We start from the raw sequence: 14,376 nt of genomic DNA on the forward strand, positions 1-14,376 counted from the left end.
ATTTTAATATATAAATTTTACTCACCATCTTGTGCTGAATAAATGATGGCAACAAGGCTGAACGGTCCATCCCCTTTGTTGTTAAATGCTTTCACTTTTACTTGAAACTTTGTTGAGGGGGGCAGAGAATCATCTTTGTGCACATATCGGCCAATATCAGGATTGGTAACTGTAACTCTTCTCCATTCCTTTTCACCAAATGGTTTAAAGGCTACTATGTAACCAAAATTCTTGCCAAAGTGGTACTCTCTTGACAAAGGCTGAAGAGACAAAAAACTAAGAATTAACACTTTATGGTTAACCAGTGGATCACTAATTAGAAGTTTAAAAATATTTCTCCACATATAAATTGCAAAAATATTGCACTGAAATTACATTCTCTGATTTGCTTCCGTCCACTTCAGAAGCACACCATCTCCGTCACTGACTACATCTGGTAATAATAAAATTCAAGTTCAACTTCTGCTTTTGATCCAGTAGTACAGAAATGCATGTCATGCTGTCTCCAGCCAGAGAAGGCTAAGATGATTTTGTTTTAAAACTATATTCAGCTGCAGCCAGCAAAATATACCTTTTTAAGAAATGACGAGTGGCAATGAGTATGTACTATAGACTCTGTGTGCGCGTGTGTGTGAGAGGGACAGAGGGAATGAGTGTGTAACTCACAGATGTCTATCACAGGCTCCAAACACAGACAATTATTAGCAATGGATTCATACCTCCCATTATATCATAAATATCTTCATGATGATTTATTTCCCATACTTAGGGGTAATGGCAAATTCTCAGAGCAGGTAGGGTGCTATCCATTCAACTGCTTTAGCATCAGTGTTGCCAGAATTTCATTCTCTAAAGATTTCAGACATTCCTCAGATCCACATGGACTACCATCCATCATCTTTATGGCACCTTGGAGCAGGGCCGCCCAGAGGATTCAGGGGCCTGGGGTTTTCAGCGGCAGGGGGCCCCTGCTTCGGCGGCAATTTGGCGGCGGGGGGGTCCTTCCGCTCCAGGACCCACTGCCGAATTACCGCTGAAGACCTGGCACTTCAGCGGGGGGCCCCCGCTTCGGTGGTAATTTGGTGTTAGGGGGGTCCATCCGCCCCGGGGCGGAAGGACCCCCCGCTACCGAAGACCTAAAGTGGAAGAAGCTGGCCCCTAGAGTGAGTGAAGGACCCTGCTCCAGGGCCCACAAAAAACTCTCTTGGGGGCCCCTGTGGGGCCCAGGATCTGGGGCAAATTGCCCACTTGCCCCCCCACTCTGAGCGGCCCTGCCCTGTAGGGCCCTACTCATGTCACTGATCAGTGATGCTTCTGGCTGAATCGGGGATAACACTTCTGGAAGACTTATCCAAGGCCACCATCCATGGATTCTCAACTAGAGTCTCCTATCATTCTAGATGTAAAGAGACAGGACCCTTTTGCCATTGGCTGGGTTCTTCCTGTGGCTGTTCAGATTAATAGAGCTACAAGCTTTATTTACCATTTATTTGATTTCTGTGTGAACCTGAAGGCTGAGCAGAGGCTGATGTCTTTGAGAGTAGCCCCCTGCTCCACCCTTTCTTGCCCTCCAAACCCAACTGTGTCTCTCCTGCACAGAACATCCATGCAAGGGCTTATGTGAGGAGTAATGGACCTGCAGCAGCGTAAGAGGTGGGAATATATTATCTTCAGGTTTTACACTGCTGTCCATTACTATATCATCCACTCAAAGGACACTCAGGGTCACATTTTTTAGAATTAAAAATAGTTTTAAATGGAATGGGAAGAAAACAAATTCTATTTTATGGAGGATTTTGAGATTCTGAAATTTGTTTTAATTCTGAAACATGGAAAGAGTGCCATGCTTTGTTTTTTTATTCCCTATCTTGGGTTACCATTGTTAGCTGTTAGCATGTACTGTATCTTCATTCTCGTAGCATTTCAGATATAATAAACTAGGACCAGATGGGATCTTCATTCCTTCATCTTCCCCCAAATGGGAAAGAGAAAGTGTGAGACTGCATTCTCCACAGGTAGGTTATTTTAAGAACTTTAGTAATATATCACTTCACTTCTCGACTCCTTTTCCTGTGTACTTGGGGTTGGAAGTGCCCATGATTCTTCACCACTTCTTCCAGTCCATAGCACAGGTTTGTAGGTCTGAAAGATCCAGTCCTTTTCGTTTCAAACTACTCTTGACAGTATTTCCTTTGTACTCTCAGTCTTCCACATTCTTTCTTGCTGTCCTCTTGCTTGCTTCCACTTTCTTCGCTACTCATTCTTCTCCCATTCTTATTACATGCCCACCCCACCTCACACATGCATTCTCTAGCCTATCTATCACTGGAAGTCCCAAATTCATCATCCCCCTTATTTCTTCCATGCCCCCTCTGTTTACTATCCGCTTGCTGCCATTCTCCTCCACATATTATTTTCTACTACTTGTATCTTCTTTTTTTCCAACTTCGTAAGACCCACCATTTCCAAATCATAGAGCAGGCAGGGACAAACACATGCAGCATACACTTTTCCTTTCAGTTTGTTGCTTAATCTCTGGTCCTGCAGTACTCCTGCTACCGTTTTTCACATTGGGTTCTTCCTTTCGATTCTACAAATCTCTCCAATGGCACTACGTGTACTTCCAAAGTACACAAATTTTCTTCAGCTCCTGAAGCGTCAATCAACAGTTCTTCTTCCACCTTCTCTACTTTCATAATTCTGGGTTTTTTTGTTATCTTCAAACACAGATGCTCACTCTGATATCATAATGTCTAGTTCCTCTTTTGCCATCAGCCAAAAGGGCCAGACAGTCAGCATAAATGTCACGTTGAAATAAATAACTGTACATTGCTGAACGCCATGCAATATCCTCCAATTATAGTCCTCAAAGGAGAATGGGAAAGGGAATTAACCATGCTATCCATGAAGAGATATGGAGAAAGACTATGGCCAAAAAGAAGACCACTTCTAATCCTCTACTTCTGCAGTTCCCTTAAACGAAGATCTCAGAGAGCTCTGGCTGGATCCCTGAATATCTCATGCAAGCTGAAATTTTGAATCCAAAAATGCTGTAGGTGTTGGCAGCCACATAACCTGTCTCATATTCTGTTTTCATGCCATTAATTAAGAAATTATTGGAATCGCATATGCAAATGTGTGTACATTTTTGGGAACAAATACCCTTATCTGAGTCAACCTGTGCTGTGTCAGGTGAGCATAGTAAATCTAACCTTAATAGAAAACTCCCCCTTGTTAGTTATGCTAGTGGAAAGTTGGATATTCCTGAGAAACAGAAACTCCGCCCACTTAGTTTGAATGGTTAAATGAACTACCCATTACAGAACTGCTGGAAAAACTGACATTAGTTAAGTGAAATAATTGGAATATAAATCTATTTGGGGCCATTAGAAAAATCTAAATGATCTCAGATCTTGCATTAGTCACTATCCTCCTGGTTATAATTTTTTTTTTTATTAAATTTAGTCTTACCTGGCAATTATCAAAGTCTCCCTGATGCCAAGACTGCCATGAATACAAGCCTTTACATGCAGTGCAATGTGTATCATTCTTAATCTTTCTCTGAGACAACAGTATGTATGTCAATATTTTAAAGCTAATCTGTCTTGCTCAGCTGTGCATTGCATGTGTTTTTATTTGATTCTCTTCATTCAAAGAACAATTAAAAACAAAATGAAAATAATAGGAGTGGCATATTGTCTAAATGACCGTTTACTAGCATTGAGAAAGATATCTTGAAAACCTATTTTTACAGAATGTTGAAGTTTCCTTTTTTTAAACATAAAGCTCTTGTCTCTGAGTCAGTTCATGCCCATGCATCTCTACTGTAGCAGATACAATTGAAAATACAGTTGAAAATATTTTGACCTGAAGCAAAAAAATCCTTCTCCCAAATTTGTGGTTGGTTACAACTGTCACAGCTGACATACTCCTCCCAAGGGGTTCAGTAACCCTAAAATACAGCATTCCACATACAAACACACACACACAGAGTGCAATATGCATACTTTTTTAAACAAACCTGTATTTTCTTAAAGGAGCATTCTTACTAGGACAATAAAGTAGATGCTTTTAGTCCTAAGTAGGCTTTATGTACTGATTAATCAAAGAGAAAGCATTCTTAGTGGTAGAGGTACATGCAGTCCGAGCTACATCTGATGTATCAACCATTCCTAAAGAAACAAAGGATATATTTTCTATTCTCCATATGACGTTGGGCAAGTGAGCAGAGGGGCCAACGAAAGCAAGATAACTTTGGTTACTTTTTAAAAGTATAATATTGTGGCCTCTGATTGCTGGAGGCAAGTATAAACTTCCACAACTCTTTCCTTTACCATGTCTCAAGGAAGGAACTTCTTTTTCTTTCCTGTACTTCATCCTCTGTAGCTTCTTAGCTCTCCTTTCCATCCCATCCATCTTTAGTTTACATATGATCTTGCTCTCCCCTGCTTTCTTATCCTCTCTTCTGCTCCATTTTTTCCTTCTTCCCATTTTCTTGCCTTTCTTCTCTTCATTCCCTGTTTTCAACCTTTGCTTCTCTCTCTCTCTCTCTCTCTCTCTCTCTCTGGCTCTCTTTCTTGTTGACCAGGCATTTCCAGAAGGCTTTTTTTTTTCCCCTAGTGGGTGGAATTTTCCAAAGAATTGCTCCAGCCCCACAAGGAAAACAGTAATACTACACATTTCTACAGTAGACTTTCTAAAGACAGAATATCATGGAGCCACCACTTATTGTATCTGTAATTTACAAAAAGCTTTGTTTACTCTGAAGCTTTTCTAACAATCAGTGTCATTCTCTAACTCTGCATTCCACTCCAGTTGAAGGTAGGTGTGTGATGTGAGAAGAATTAAAACTGAAAAGTCTAGCCATGTAGCTGTTAAAACATTTAAGTGAACCTGCTTACTGTTTGGATTGTGGGCTTCAAAAATAGAATAATACTTGATCCGAAGTACAATATAAGTAAAATCCAAATGCTTCTTTTTGAAGTTCTATAAATTAATCTAGTATCATAGACTCTGCCTCTGTGTTTTAATGTATGCAATATGTGCCCAGAGCATCAGATAGTTGCCTAAAGCTATATTTTATAATGATGAATAAATAACGACACCTCTATTTCAATATAACGCTGTCCTTAGGAGCCAAAAAATCTTACTGCTTTATAGGTGAAACCACATTATACTGAACTTGATTTGATCTGCCGGAGCGTGCAGCCCCACCCCCCCTTTACCGCGCTATATCGGGGGAGAGGTGTATCTAAAAGCACACATTTTTCCTTCCTTCTTATATATTTCAAAAGACAAGACTGCAAACTTACTTACTGTGGGTCCAACCCTGCCCTCTCTGCAGTCAATGGCAAAACTTCCACTGACTTCAGTGGGAAGAGGATCAGATGCTGCATACCCAGCACAGCACATAATCAATTTAGTTTCATTTTGATACTCACCATCCATGTTATTGTCAGCTCTCGGTTACTTCCACCCCCTCCTCCAACATCAGAAGGAGCCACATTAGGAGCTGGAATAATAGAAAAGACAAGCAACATTTTCTCAGACTTCAGAGCTCTCATTCAACAAAGAGCCATTAATTACGTTTTTCTTTTTACCAGCAGTGCCAATGAGCCCATATGGCCCACACAATTACAGTAATGATAGCCTGTAATGGCTGTGAGAGTCTGTGGTCTTGCCAAGACTAATGTATAGCTTTTGCCACAGGAAAAGTGCCAGTTCTCTTCACTTATGGTAACTAGGAATGGCTGGTAATAACTAACTCTTTCCTGATTTTATCCATGTTCACTTTACTTTTTAAATTGGATATTCAGAAACTGAACACGCCCTTCATATATCTGAGGAGAAAAGCATTTTATTATTTTTATCTCTGCTCACTCTGTGGTCTTTAGAGACTTATGCCTCCATTCAACAAAGGCTTAAACACATGCTTCATTTTACACACTCTTCGAATAGCCCACTGATGTCAATGGATCTATTCACTATACATAGAGTTCAGCACATGAGTAAGTCTCTACAGGACTGGGACCTTAGACCTGTTCTCATTCAGGTCAATGGCAAACTACCATTGATATGAGTGGGTGGAGGATCAGGACTTAAGGCTCCAGTACTCAAAGTAAATTAAGCTTCTGATTGTATATACTGTATTTTTATGTTTCATTTAGAAATCTGCACAGGAAGCTCCCACTATTTCCATTACAATTTACTCCCTTATTTTCACTTGTGTGACACTGACAGCCTTCAATTCCCACTGAATATAGTTGGGATAAAAGTTAGGTAGTTCAGAAGGTGTGCAGGCTCCTTCCTCCCATGGACCTGGTAAGGAAGGTTCCTTGAAACTCATCTCTGCCATGATGACTACAAAACACTTTCCGAAAGATAGGCAATTGGTAGTCCTTATTAAACTAAAAATGATAATTTTGTCGGAAGAAAAAGCAACTAAAAAACTAGCATTGAGATGACTGTAAGTTTGAAAGATCAAGCAGCCCAAATCATACTGGTAGCATCTGACACCCACTTTGTGCTCACTTAATATAGGTGTAAATGGCCACCCAAAGTGCAGAGCAAGAGATGACAGGGAGCAATATATTTATCATGACAACTCAAATAAATGGAGAAGTGCCCAGCCTTCATTTTCCCAGCATTAATTGGTTTCAGAGACTTCTTACTGAATTTCAGTGTCTAGTAGCTAAAATATATATAGCTAGTCTTCTAATAGGAAAATCCCAAGAAGTCATTACGTAACTTAAGTGGTACTAAACAAAATAAACAGATTTTAATTTAAACTTATCTTAATTACATGTACAACAAGCCTGCAGTTAAAAGCAGCCATTAAAATGAAAGCCATATGCACATGGAAGAAAGAGTGAAGGTTCAGAGCTGTTTGTGCCACTGACAATTGTCAGATAACACAGTTAAACTTATGCAATGTGTTATCCATTACTCAGATGGCACAGCAGATTAGTAGCAATGTTTGATCCTGTGTCATATTGAGCAGCTGCTCTTTATAATCAGATAATCAAAATATTCTAGCATTGGTTCCAAGCTGTGCAATGAAAATACCTAATACCTTAGGGAACCTATTCAACACACATTGAACTGAAAAGCCACATATAGTGTCTTGTTCCCATATTAGCCTGAGATTCTTGGCAGGAAATTCAGATGGGGGATGGTACCAGTTCTCTCTAATAAGTGCCAACTCATGGTAAGAAATACACTTTCTCCAGTACAGGGGATCCTATCCATTAACACTTCAGTGCATTACACTCTTCAGATTGTATTCTAAGAAGCGTGCAAGATTGATGCCATAACTTCTATAAATGCCTGCACCAAAAGTACCAGTCATAACCTGCCAGAAATGCAGAAATGCTGCTCCTAGTTGTCCTCCATTCTGCATGGGCAGCAAGACAACCAATTAAATCTTCCAAAGATATTAAAGACCTGAAGCAAAAGGGGAGGGCATGTCATTCTTTAAGTTGGGGAGGAGACTGAAAGAAGTTTCATGAAGCCAGCATAAGGCTATTAATATATGTAAAGTATCACAATCCCTCTACATGTGAGGGTTGTTTCCACCCTCCCTTCAAAAAAGCAGAAAAATACTAATGGTATGCCAGCACTTCAAGATGCAAGTGCACGTTTCTTCTTTTAGACCCCTAGGCTCTTGTCCAAATGCAGCTGTGGAGTAAGGAAACATCTGATGCTAATAGACAAGTTTATTAGCAGTAATTTCCTTTCACTTTGGTTTTACAGTGCTGTGGATTTTTCTTTCCTGTCGAATCAATGCTTCCTTACTCCTTAACAATCTAATTTTTAAAAGGTGATTATGCTTTTTATTATTCTTAGCAAAATTTGCAGTGAACAAACATTTAATCTATTTACCAAATAGATATTTCAAGCCCGAGTAATGGGACAGCAGACTTCTAAAATTAATAAAGAACAGGGCTGCAAACTGGAGCTAGTGTTTGTTAAGGTGGATAAAGTGACATGTAAGTCTGGCTGGATATATACCTTTTTGCAGTGATGCATTACCTCTAAAAGCACTGCTGTTATCTCCTTCAGACAGTCAAAACAGACAATATTATCTTGAATGATATATTCAGCATCTAATTCTTCATTTCGGAGAATTCATTTTATGATGTACCTGTCCCAGCCTACAGGATATGCTTAACTGTGCTCCGAGATCTTAACATTAAGCAATTAGACAGACTGAGGCATGTGCTGTGTTGGATAATGTCATGCCTTTGACACAGCATTAGAAGGCACAAGACCAAACCTTCAATCATAGGGAAGTGGCATTATCCAGTACAACACACATGCTGGCATGTCTTATGATTAGAATACAGCTAGCTAAGAAACAAATGAACATTTGCTGATTTAAAAAAAATGTATATATTTTTCCTGTACAAAAACAATTAATTTAAAACATACTGTAGAGGATCTCTGAAAGGCAGGAGAAGAAAACATCCTCAATGAATGCAATTTAATGCTATTTTTCTCTTCTTTGTTAATTTAATTTTTTCTACTAGAATAAAAGAGTAAGTCATTCTATATGATGTCCTGGAGAACAACTGAGGATACAAGTGTCAGAGTTATAACACAAGTCTGTTCAGGTAATTTCTCACTACTATTGGACAACAACAAATGTACTGCAATAGGGTCTCCTTCCTTGTCAAGAATTTCCCTCTAGCCACCAGTAACAACTGGGAATGACTTTTAGCCTCTCATTCTCTATTTCTGAATTTATTACTGGACCAAGAAGTACTGGGTAATAAGACCAATGGGGCCCAGTGATTCATGTTGGCCGTGGGTTGAAAGTCTATATTCCAGTAGTCTGAAATTCTACCCTTCTTTCTGTAACTGATATTAGGCTGACCCAGGAGTGGGGGCACAAAACCTTGGGCCGGCAGCTCAGACAGGAGGGATGGCTTGGTTTATAAGTAGTGCTGCTGGAACAGGTAGTCACACCAGTTTCAGACGGTCCATCACTGGAGACAACAGGAAGAGACCAGTCTGAGAGCACTGAAAGAGTCAACAGGAATACAAAGCCGAGCCAGATTGTGGGGGCAACCTGAACAGGCGGGAAATGCTCTTGTGCGTTGAAGCCAGCTCTCTAGCAGACGTGATGAGATGAGCTCAGTAACTGGACATGTGTCTGTGGATAAACTCATTGTAGGAAGTGTGTCTTTAAAACACACAAATACCATTAAATGGTCTAAACTTCCAAGCAAGATATTTGTTAGTCCGATGTGAATGAAAGACCATAAATTCTTCTCCAGACTTTGGGATTATGGCGAGCCATGGTAGTGAGCTAGTAAAAGACAGCAGTAACCAAAGACAGTGTAAATTTATCATTTGGTGTCAAGACTGCTCATTTTGTTGCCTATTTTGTGGTTAGCACACTAGTATATCTGAAAATTACTCACTACAGTTAATTACAACTAGTTACACCATTCTATTTGGATTTTTGCATTCTGCCTCTACCAAAATTAATGAAAATGTAGAAAAATTAAAAAGAACATTTAAGCATTTTAAGATATCGCGACAATTTGTGTCTACGTACCAGCTCCTTCTGTTCTAATTCTTTGTGATGGCATACTAGGTTCTCCTGTCCCCAAAGTATTCATTGCTGTTATCCGGAATTCATACTCCATCCATGGGATTAAATCAATCACCTTTGCGGTCTCCATATTTCCTTCAACGTTTGGGGGATCTAAATGAAACAATAGGCTGCTTAGAAAGGAGCATTTTGCAGTAAGCTGAAAGGATAATTTAGTTACAGTTTCTGTAGTTTATCCCCCCTCTCTGTTTGTACTCAGCCACCTTATGAATACTACATTATAAAACAGGATCTCTCTTTCTGGCAGAGAATGAGAAATTGAATTGAGATTATCTGGGATAAACTTTTACAAGATCACAAATTGCAATTGCAAGTGGACGAGTGGGGGAGGTAGCCTTAATAACTGCATACTGAACCTTGTGACATCTGGATATTTCTCCTATAGAAAAATGCACCGAGAAAGCTGGAATGCAACTACATTTCATGTAACAATATGATGCTTTTGAAGCTCATAATCCTGGAATTTCACTCATAGTTATGAAAGTTAAATACAAAGTTGACTAAGTGCCATCTATTGGTTAGCCAGGCATAGATAGAAAGATCCGTCAACTATCCAGGAATGGAACATATAATATGATTAGAAGTTAGCACCTTGGTTTGGAGGAAGCTGAGGGATTTGAAAGGTCCCTAGCTGGGAGGGGAGTCAATGTTGAATGAGTTTGTGGGTGAACTGGTGGATGTGTGTGGTGGGAAGGGGAATGGCAAGGTAAGACAAATATACTAATATTTATTGTTAAAATAATATACAACAACAAATAATACTATACATTCTAGAATAGCCCTGGTCCTGCAATGATTGCACTCCCACTGAAAATGGGATTTAGGGGTCAATAAAGCTGGGTATGTTTCTAAAGCATCTATCACTGTGGTATCAAAGAATAACTTAGATGAAAAGTAATAACTGAACTATTAAAATTCTACAATATATGACAGTCACAAGATCAATTTGTGGTGAACTAATTCTCAAGGAAAAGATCGTAAATGTTCCATTTGATTAAAGGAGTGTGATTAGGCATAACAAAAGAAATGAAATGTTAATTCTGTAGACCATATGGCAATATTACCCAGAATAAATTATTCAAAAATTAAATGTGCTGAGTGGGAAAGAAATATTTTCATGTTGAGAATCTGCACTACTTACTTGTTGGGCAGAATCTCTGCATGTGATTGGCTCATTAACTGCCAGAATTTAGAAGGGTTTAAGAAAAGCAGATTTTCTAAAGAAACGTATTTTGGCATAAAATATATTCTAAAGAATAAGGCCATGATCCTGGAAAGGCTTATGTACTCAGCTTCACACATTATTAGTCATCCAGAAAGGAATGTGTAAAATTAAGCACATGTAAGATGAGTCAAAAGTTATTCTATTGATTTTATTAGTTCTAATACTTCCCTTACCTGTTTTGGAATCTTTCCACTCCTCAGAAAGAAAAGTCTTTGACTGGATAGTGTACTTTGAAATAGGGCTATGATTGTCTGTCCCACGACTCCAAGTAAGTGTTACAGAAGTGTCTTTAATATCTTCTATTCTCAACCCCCCAGGGGGACCTGGAGGACCTGAAAAGCACATTTGGCAATTTACAGATTATATTATACTTTTAAAAAGAAAGCGTTTCCTAACTAATGTATTACAATCTATTTAACCATTATATAAGATTTCTATTGTCACATTTCCTTAAGAACTGCTTGAAGAATGGGGCAATACAATCATGTCTTTATAATCTTCATAAAGTGATTTAGCTGATTTCTGCATTTGCATCTAAAAGATATTAAGAGTTATAGCTATTAATGATCCTTTCTGAATTCCACCTAAAACTTGGATGGTCTTATCCCAAAACAACAGACTCATGAACTGAGGACATAATAATAGTATTTGCTATAGTGAACAGCATTTTTTTCCAAGCCTACATTTTACAGAGTACTGTTATTATGAAAGCACTCCTTTACTCCCACAATTGGTTCATAAAACTCAAGCAACATAAGATACGTATGTTGTGCCATGCCTTACTCAACTCGAAGAAGAGAACTGCATGGCTGCCTGGAACATACAGGTCAACAACCACAGGTGACTAGGATTCTTAGCAGTCTAGACTAGAGTGAAACAGAGGACAGTGATGCAACGTGCATGTGTATGTGTAGGAATCTTAATCTGTAAAAGACACTATGAAAGTCAGAAGTCCATGCGAAATATAAGCTCCTTGCCCGACAGCTCTGTGATCATCAGCTTTGGCACTCGTTTGTGAATTTTGCTTGTGGGTCATTTCACACAATTTATTTTATCTTGCTTGCAGTTGCCTTGGACATTAGGATCAAATTATAAGAAAAAAAATCAGTGAAATAAGAAAAGCAGAGATAATGCATTACAATTGCTAAAATTAGACTTGCTGATTCCCTTTCCATGATTAACAGCTTGTCAAATCTCATCTATGATTCAATTAATTACTCCAACAATCTTTCAGTAGATTACAGCAAACGTGACTGAACATGTCACATGGTATCTTCAGAAGAATAAGGGGACTAGTCTCTCTTTACTGTGCAGACCTGGAAACTACCAGGCTCCTAGCAAATGCAGTGATAGCCTCTTTATAATTTATTTTGATTTGAGAACAAGAGAAATCTCAAATAAACCAATTACTGACCAATTTGAACAAAGACACAGAAATAACTTATGATATTACAGACCTGAATCTAACCTCTCATTAATCACTCAGAAATAAAATGCCCACTGTATGCTGATGACTTCATCATACTATCACCTATGGAAGAAGATCGCCAGAGAAATGGACAACTATAAACCTACCACAAGACATGGGACCTACCTGGAAAAAATAAAAATCAAGATATTTCAGAAAAAAACCCTAAACAAATCCCAGTCCCATCTAGTGGCACTGAAACCACTAGGGAAGGAGGGAGAGAGAGAGAGAGAGAGAGAAACAATGAGTCTGCTTTACAGCCTTAGCTAACAGGCAGTTGGCTTTTAGCTCATGCAGTAGAGAATCATGCACTAAGGCCCCAGACTTGATCCCGCACACCAACAACCGGGGTCTGTAGGCGTTACGTTAAGTTAGATATAATAAATGCAGCAGAGAGCTTCAGACTGGCCACTAAGGAATTGTGGGTATTCTATGCCATTAAGGTACTGCACGAAAGATACCACTCCCCAGGAAAATTATAGCTAAATTTTTTCACCAGCATGATCCAATTTCTGTATGGAAGTGAAATCTGGGGTCGAACTTCAGTAACTGATTACACTGACTGGGATAAAATCCTTAACAGAAACTCTACTTTTGAAGTTCTACAGACAAATACTCCACGTGCATAGGAACTCCAGGAACAACAGCTGCACACCAGATCTGGGTCATTTCCCTCTGTTAACCAACACACTCCAAAGAGTATTTAGTGACCTCTCCGCCAAAGAAGTACTCACTCACTCTTCTGCAAAGTACAAGAGTATTTAGAACTTGTCCCATATGAAAACACAATCTGCCCCTATAGATCATTTCTCCCTGGTCTCAAAAACTTTCCCCCCAGATCTGTGGAGCAAACAATACTAACCCAATCTGAAAAGTACTCAGGAAGCTTGGCCAGAACATAAAATAACAATATATGAGTAATTGGGAAGAACAAATTAAAACTAGGAACAAGCTAAACTGATACAAATCATAGCACAGAAATATTATGCTAGCAGAGTCTCCCCAAATTCAGAAGCAGGGATCATAAGGTGGAAATTGGAAGGCTCAAGGCAAAGTCTAAACCCACAGACGAGTGACTGTGTAGCCAAGCGTGTAACAAATGAGAGACTGAGATAGGCAGACTTTCTACTCCTGTCTCTCAGACACAAGGAAATGTGAAAAAGATATTTCCTTAAATTATCAGGAATCTTAAAAGATACTTCATCATAAAGCGCTGCAGAAAAAAACTGTGTCTGACTGACTTTGGGAGAAAGGGAAGAGATGACAGAGATAGAATCACATCTTAGTACACAGCAATCTGCCACCAAATCAGGGGTGACATATTGGCCCACTGCAGTCTCATTTACTTCAGCAAGGCCAGGATTTCATTCTAGCACTGGACAGTAATGACAAATAGACACGGGATCTATCCATGGTACTTTTGTGGTTCCATTACCGGAGCATCCAAGTGCCTCACAATCTCTGATGTGTTGATATCAAAAGCCCCCAAACAGTGAGTAGCCCATTCTGGGTGGATTGTACCTACCTATGACAGATGCCTAAGAGGTCTGCCTTTTTCTTACACTTGAGCAATATTTGTACATCTTCTCATGCTTATAAAGTCTCATTGACTTGAACTTAATATATGCACTGCTTGATAGACACCTTAAAATGTTTTTTTTTACGTAATGGTTGAGACAACAGCATTTTTCTAAGAATTGTTCCTGTTCCACTGCTTTCTTTAATACAGAGCTTAAAATAGCAACCTAAAAATATTTTAAGTACAGTAATTGTTTCTTTTTAAACTCAGTCAGCAATGGTTTCATAAATATAGGGTCCTTTAAACAGAATCTGGAAAGAATATTTTGTTTTGTAGAACTTTTTTCCCATCCTAAAATTGCTTACATATGTTATTTTATTCTTTAAAATTGTATTTCTCTTCTATTTTATAATTACTGTATGTTGTTGGCTTTGAAAGTTTACACCTTATAACTAAAATAATAATTTCCTTGAAAGAAAAATTCTCATTTATAGAATGATGTGCTTTTGTAAATCTCACTCGGTGCCCATCTGTATGTATCTTGA

The 14,376-nt window shown here is 38.8% G+C and overlaps 1 protein-coding gene across 5 annotated transcripts in view; it reads right to left on the reverse strand.

Annotated features, from left to right (window-relative positions):
* CNTN1 (contactin 1) overlaps positions 1-14,376 on the reverse strand; it is a 441,096-nt gene that overhangs the window by 73,234 nt on the left and 353,486 nt on the right. For all 5 annotated transcript variants that reach the window (XM_030548963.1, XM_030548961.1, XM_030548962.1 and 2 more), the window contains 4 exons: positions 11,018-11,176; positions 9,563-9,712; positions 5,442-5,512; positions 26-260 (listed from right to left, as the gene is read on the reverse strand). In XM_030548963.1, the coding sequence (XP_030404823.1) occupies positions 26-260; positions 5,442-5,512; positions 9,563-9,712; positions 11,018-11,176 (615 nt within the window). The remainder of the gene's footprint in view (positions 1-25; positions 261-5,441; positions 5,513-9,562; positions 9,713-11,017; positions 11,177-14,376) is intronic.

This window comes from Gopherus evgoodei, chromosome 1, assembly GCF_007399415.2.
Source record: "Gopherus evgoodei ecotype Sinaloan lineage chromosome 1, rGopEvg1_v1.p, whole genome shotgun sequence".
NCBI lineage: Eukaryota > Metazoa > Chordata > Testudines > Testudinidae > Gopherus > Gopherus evgoodei.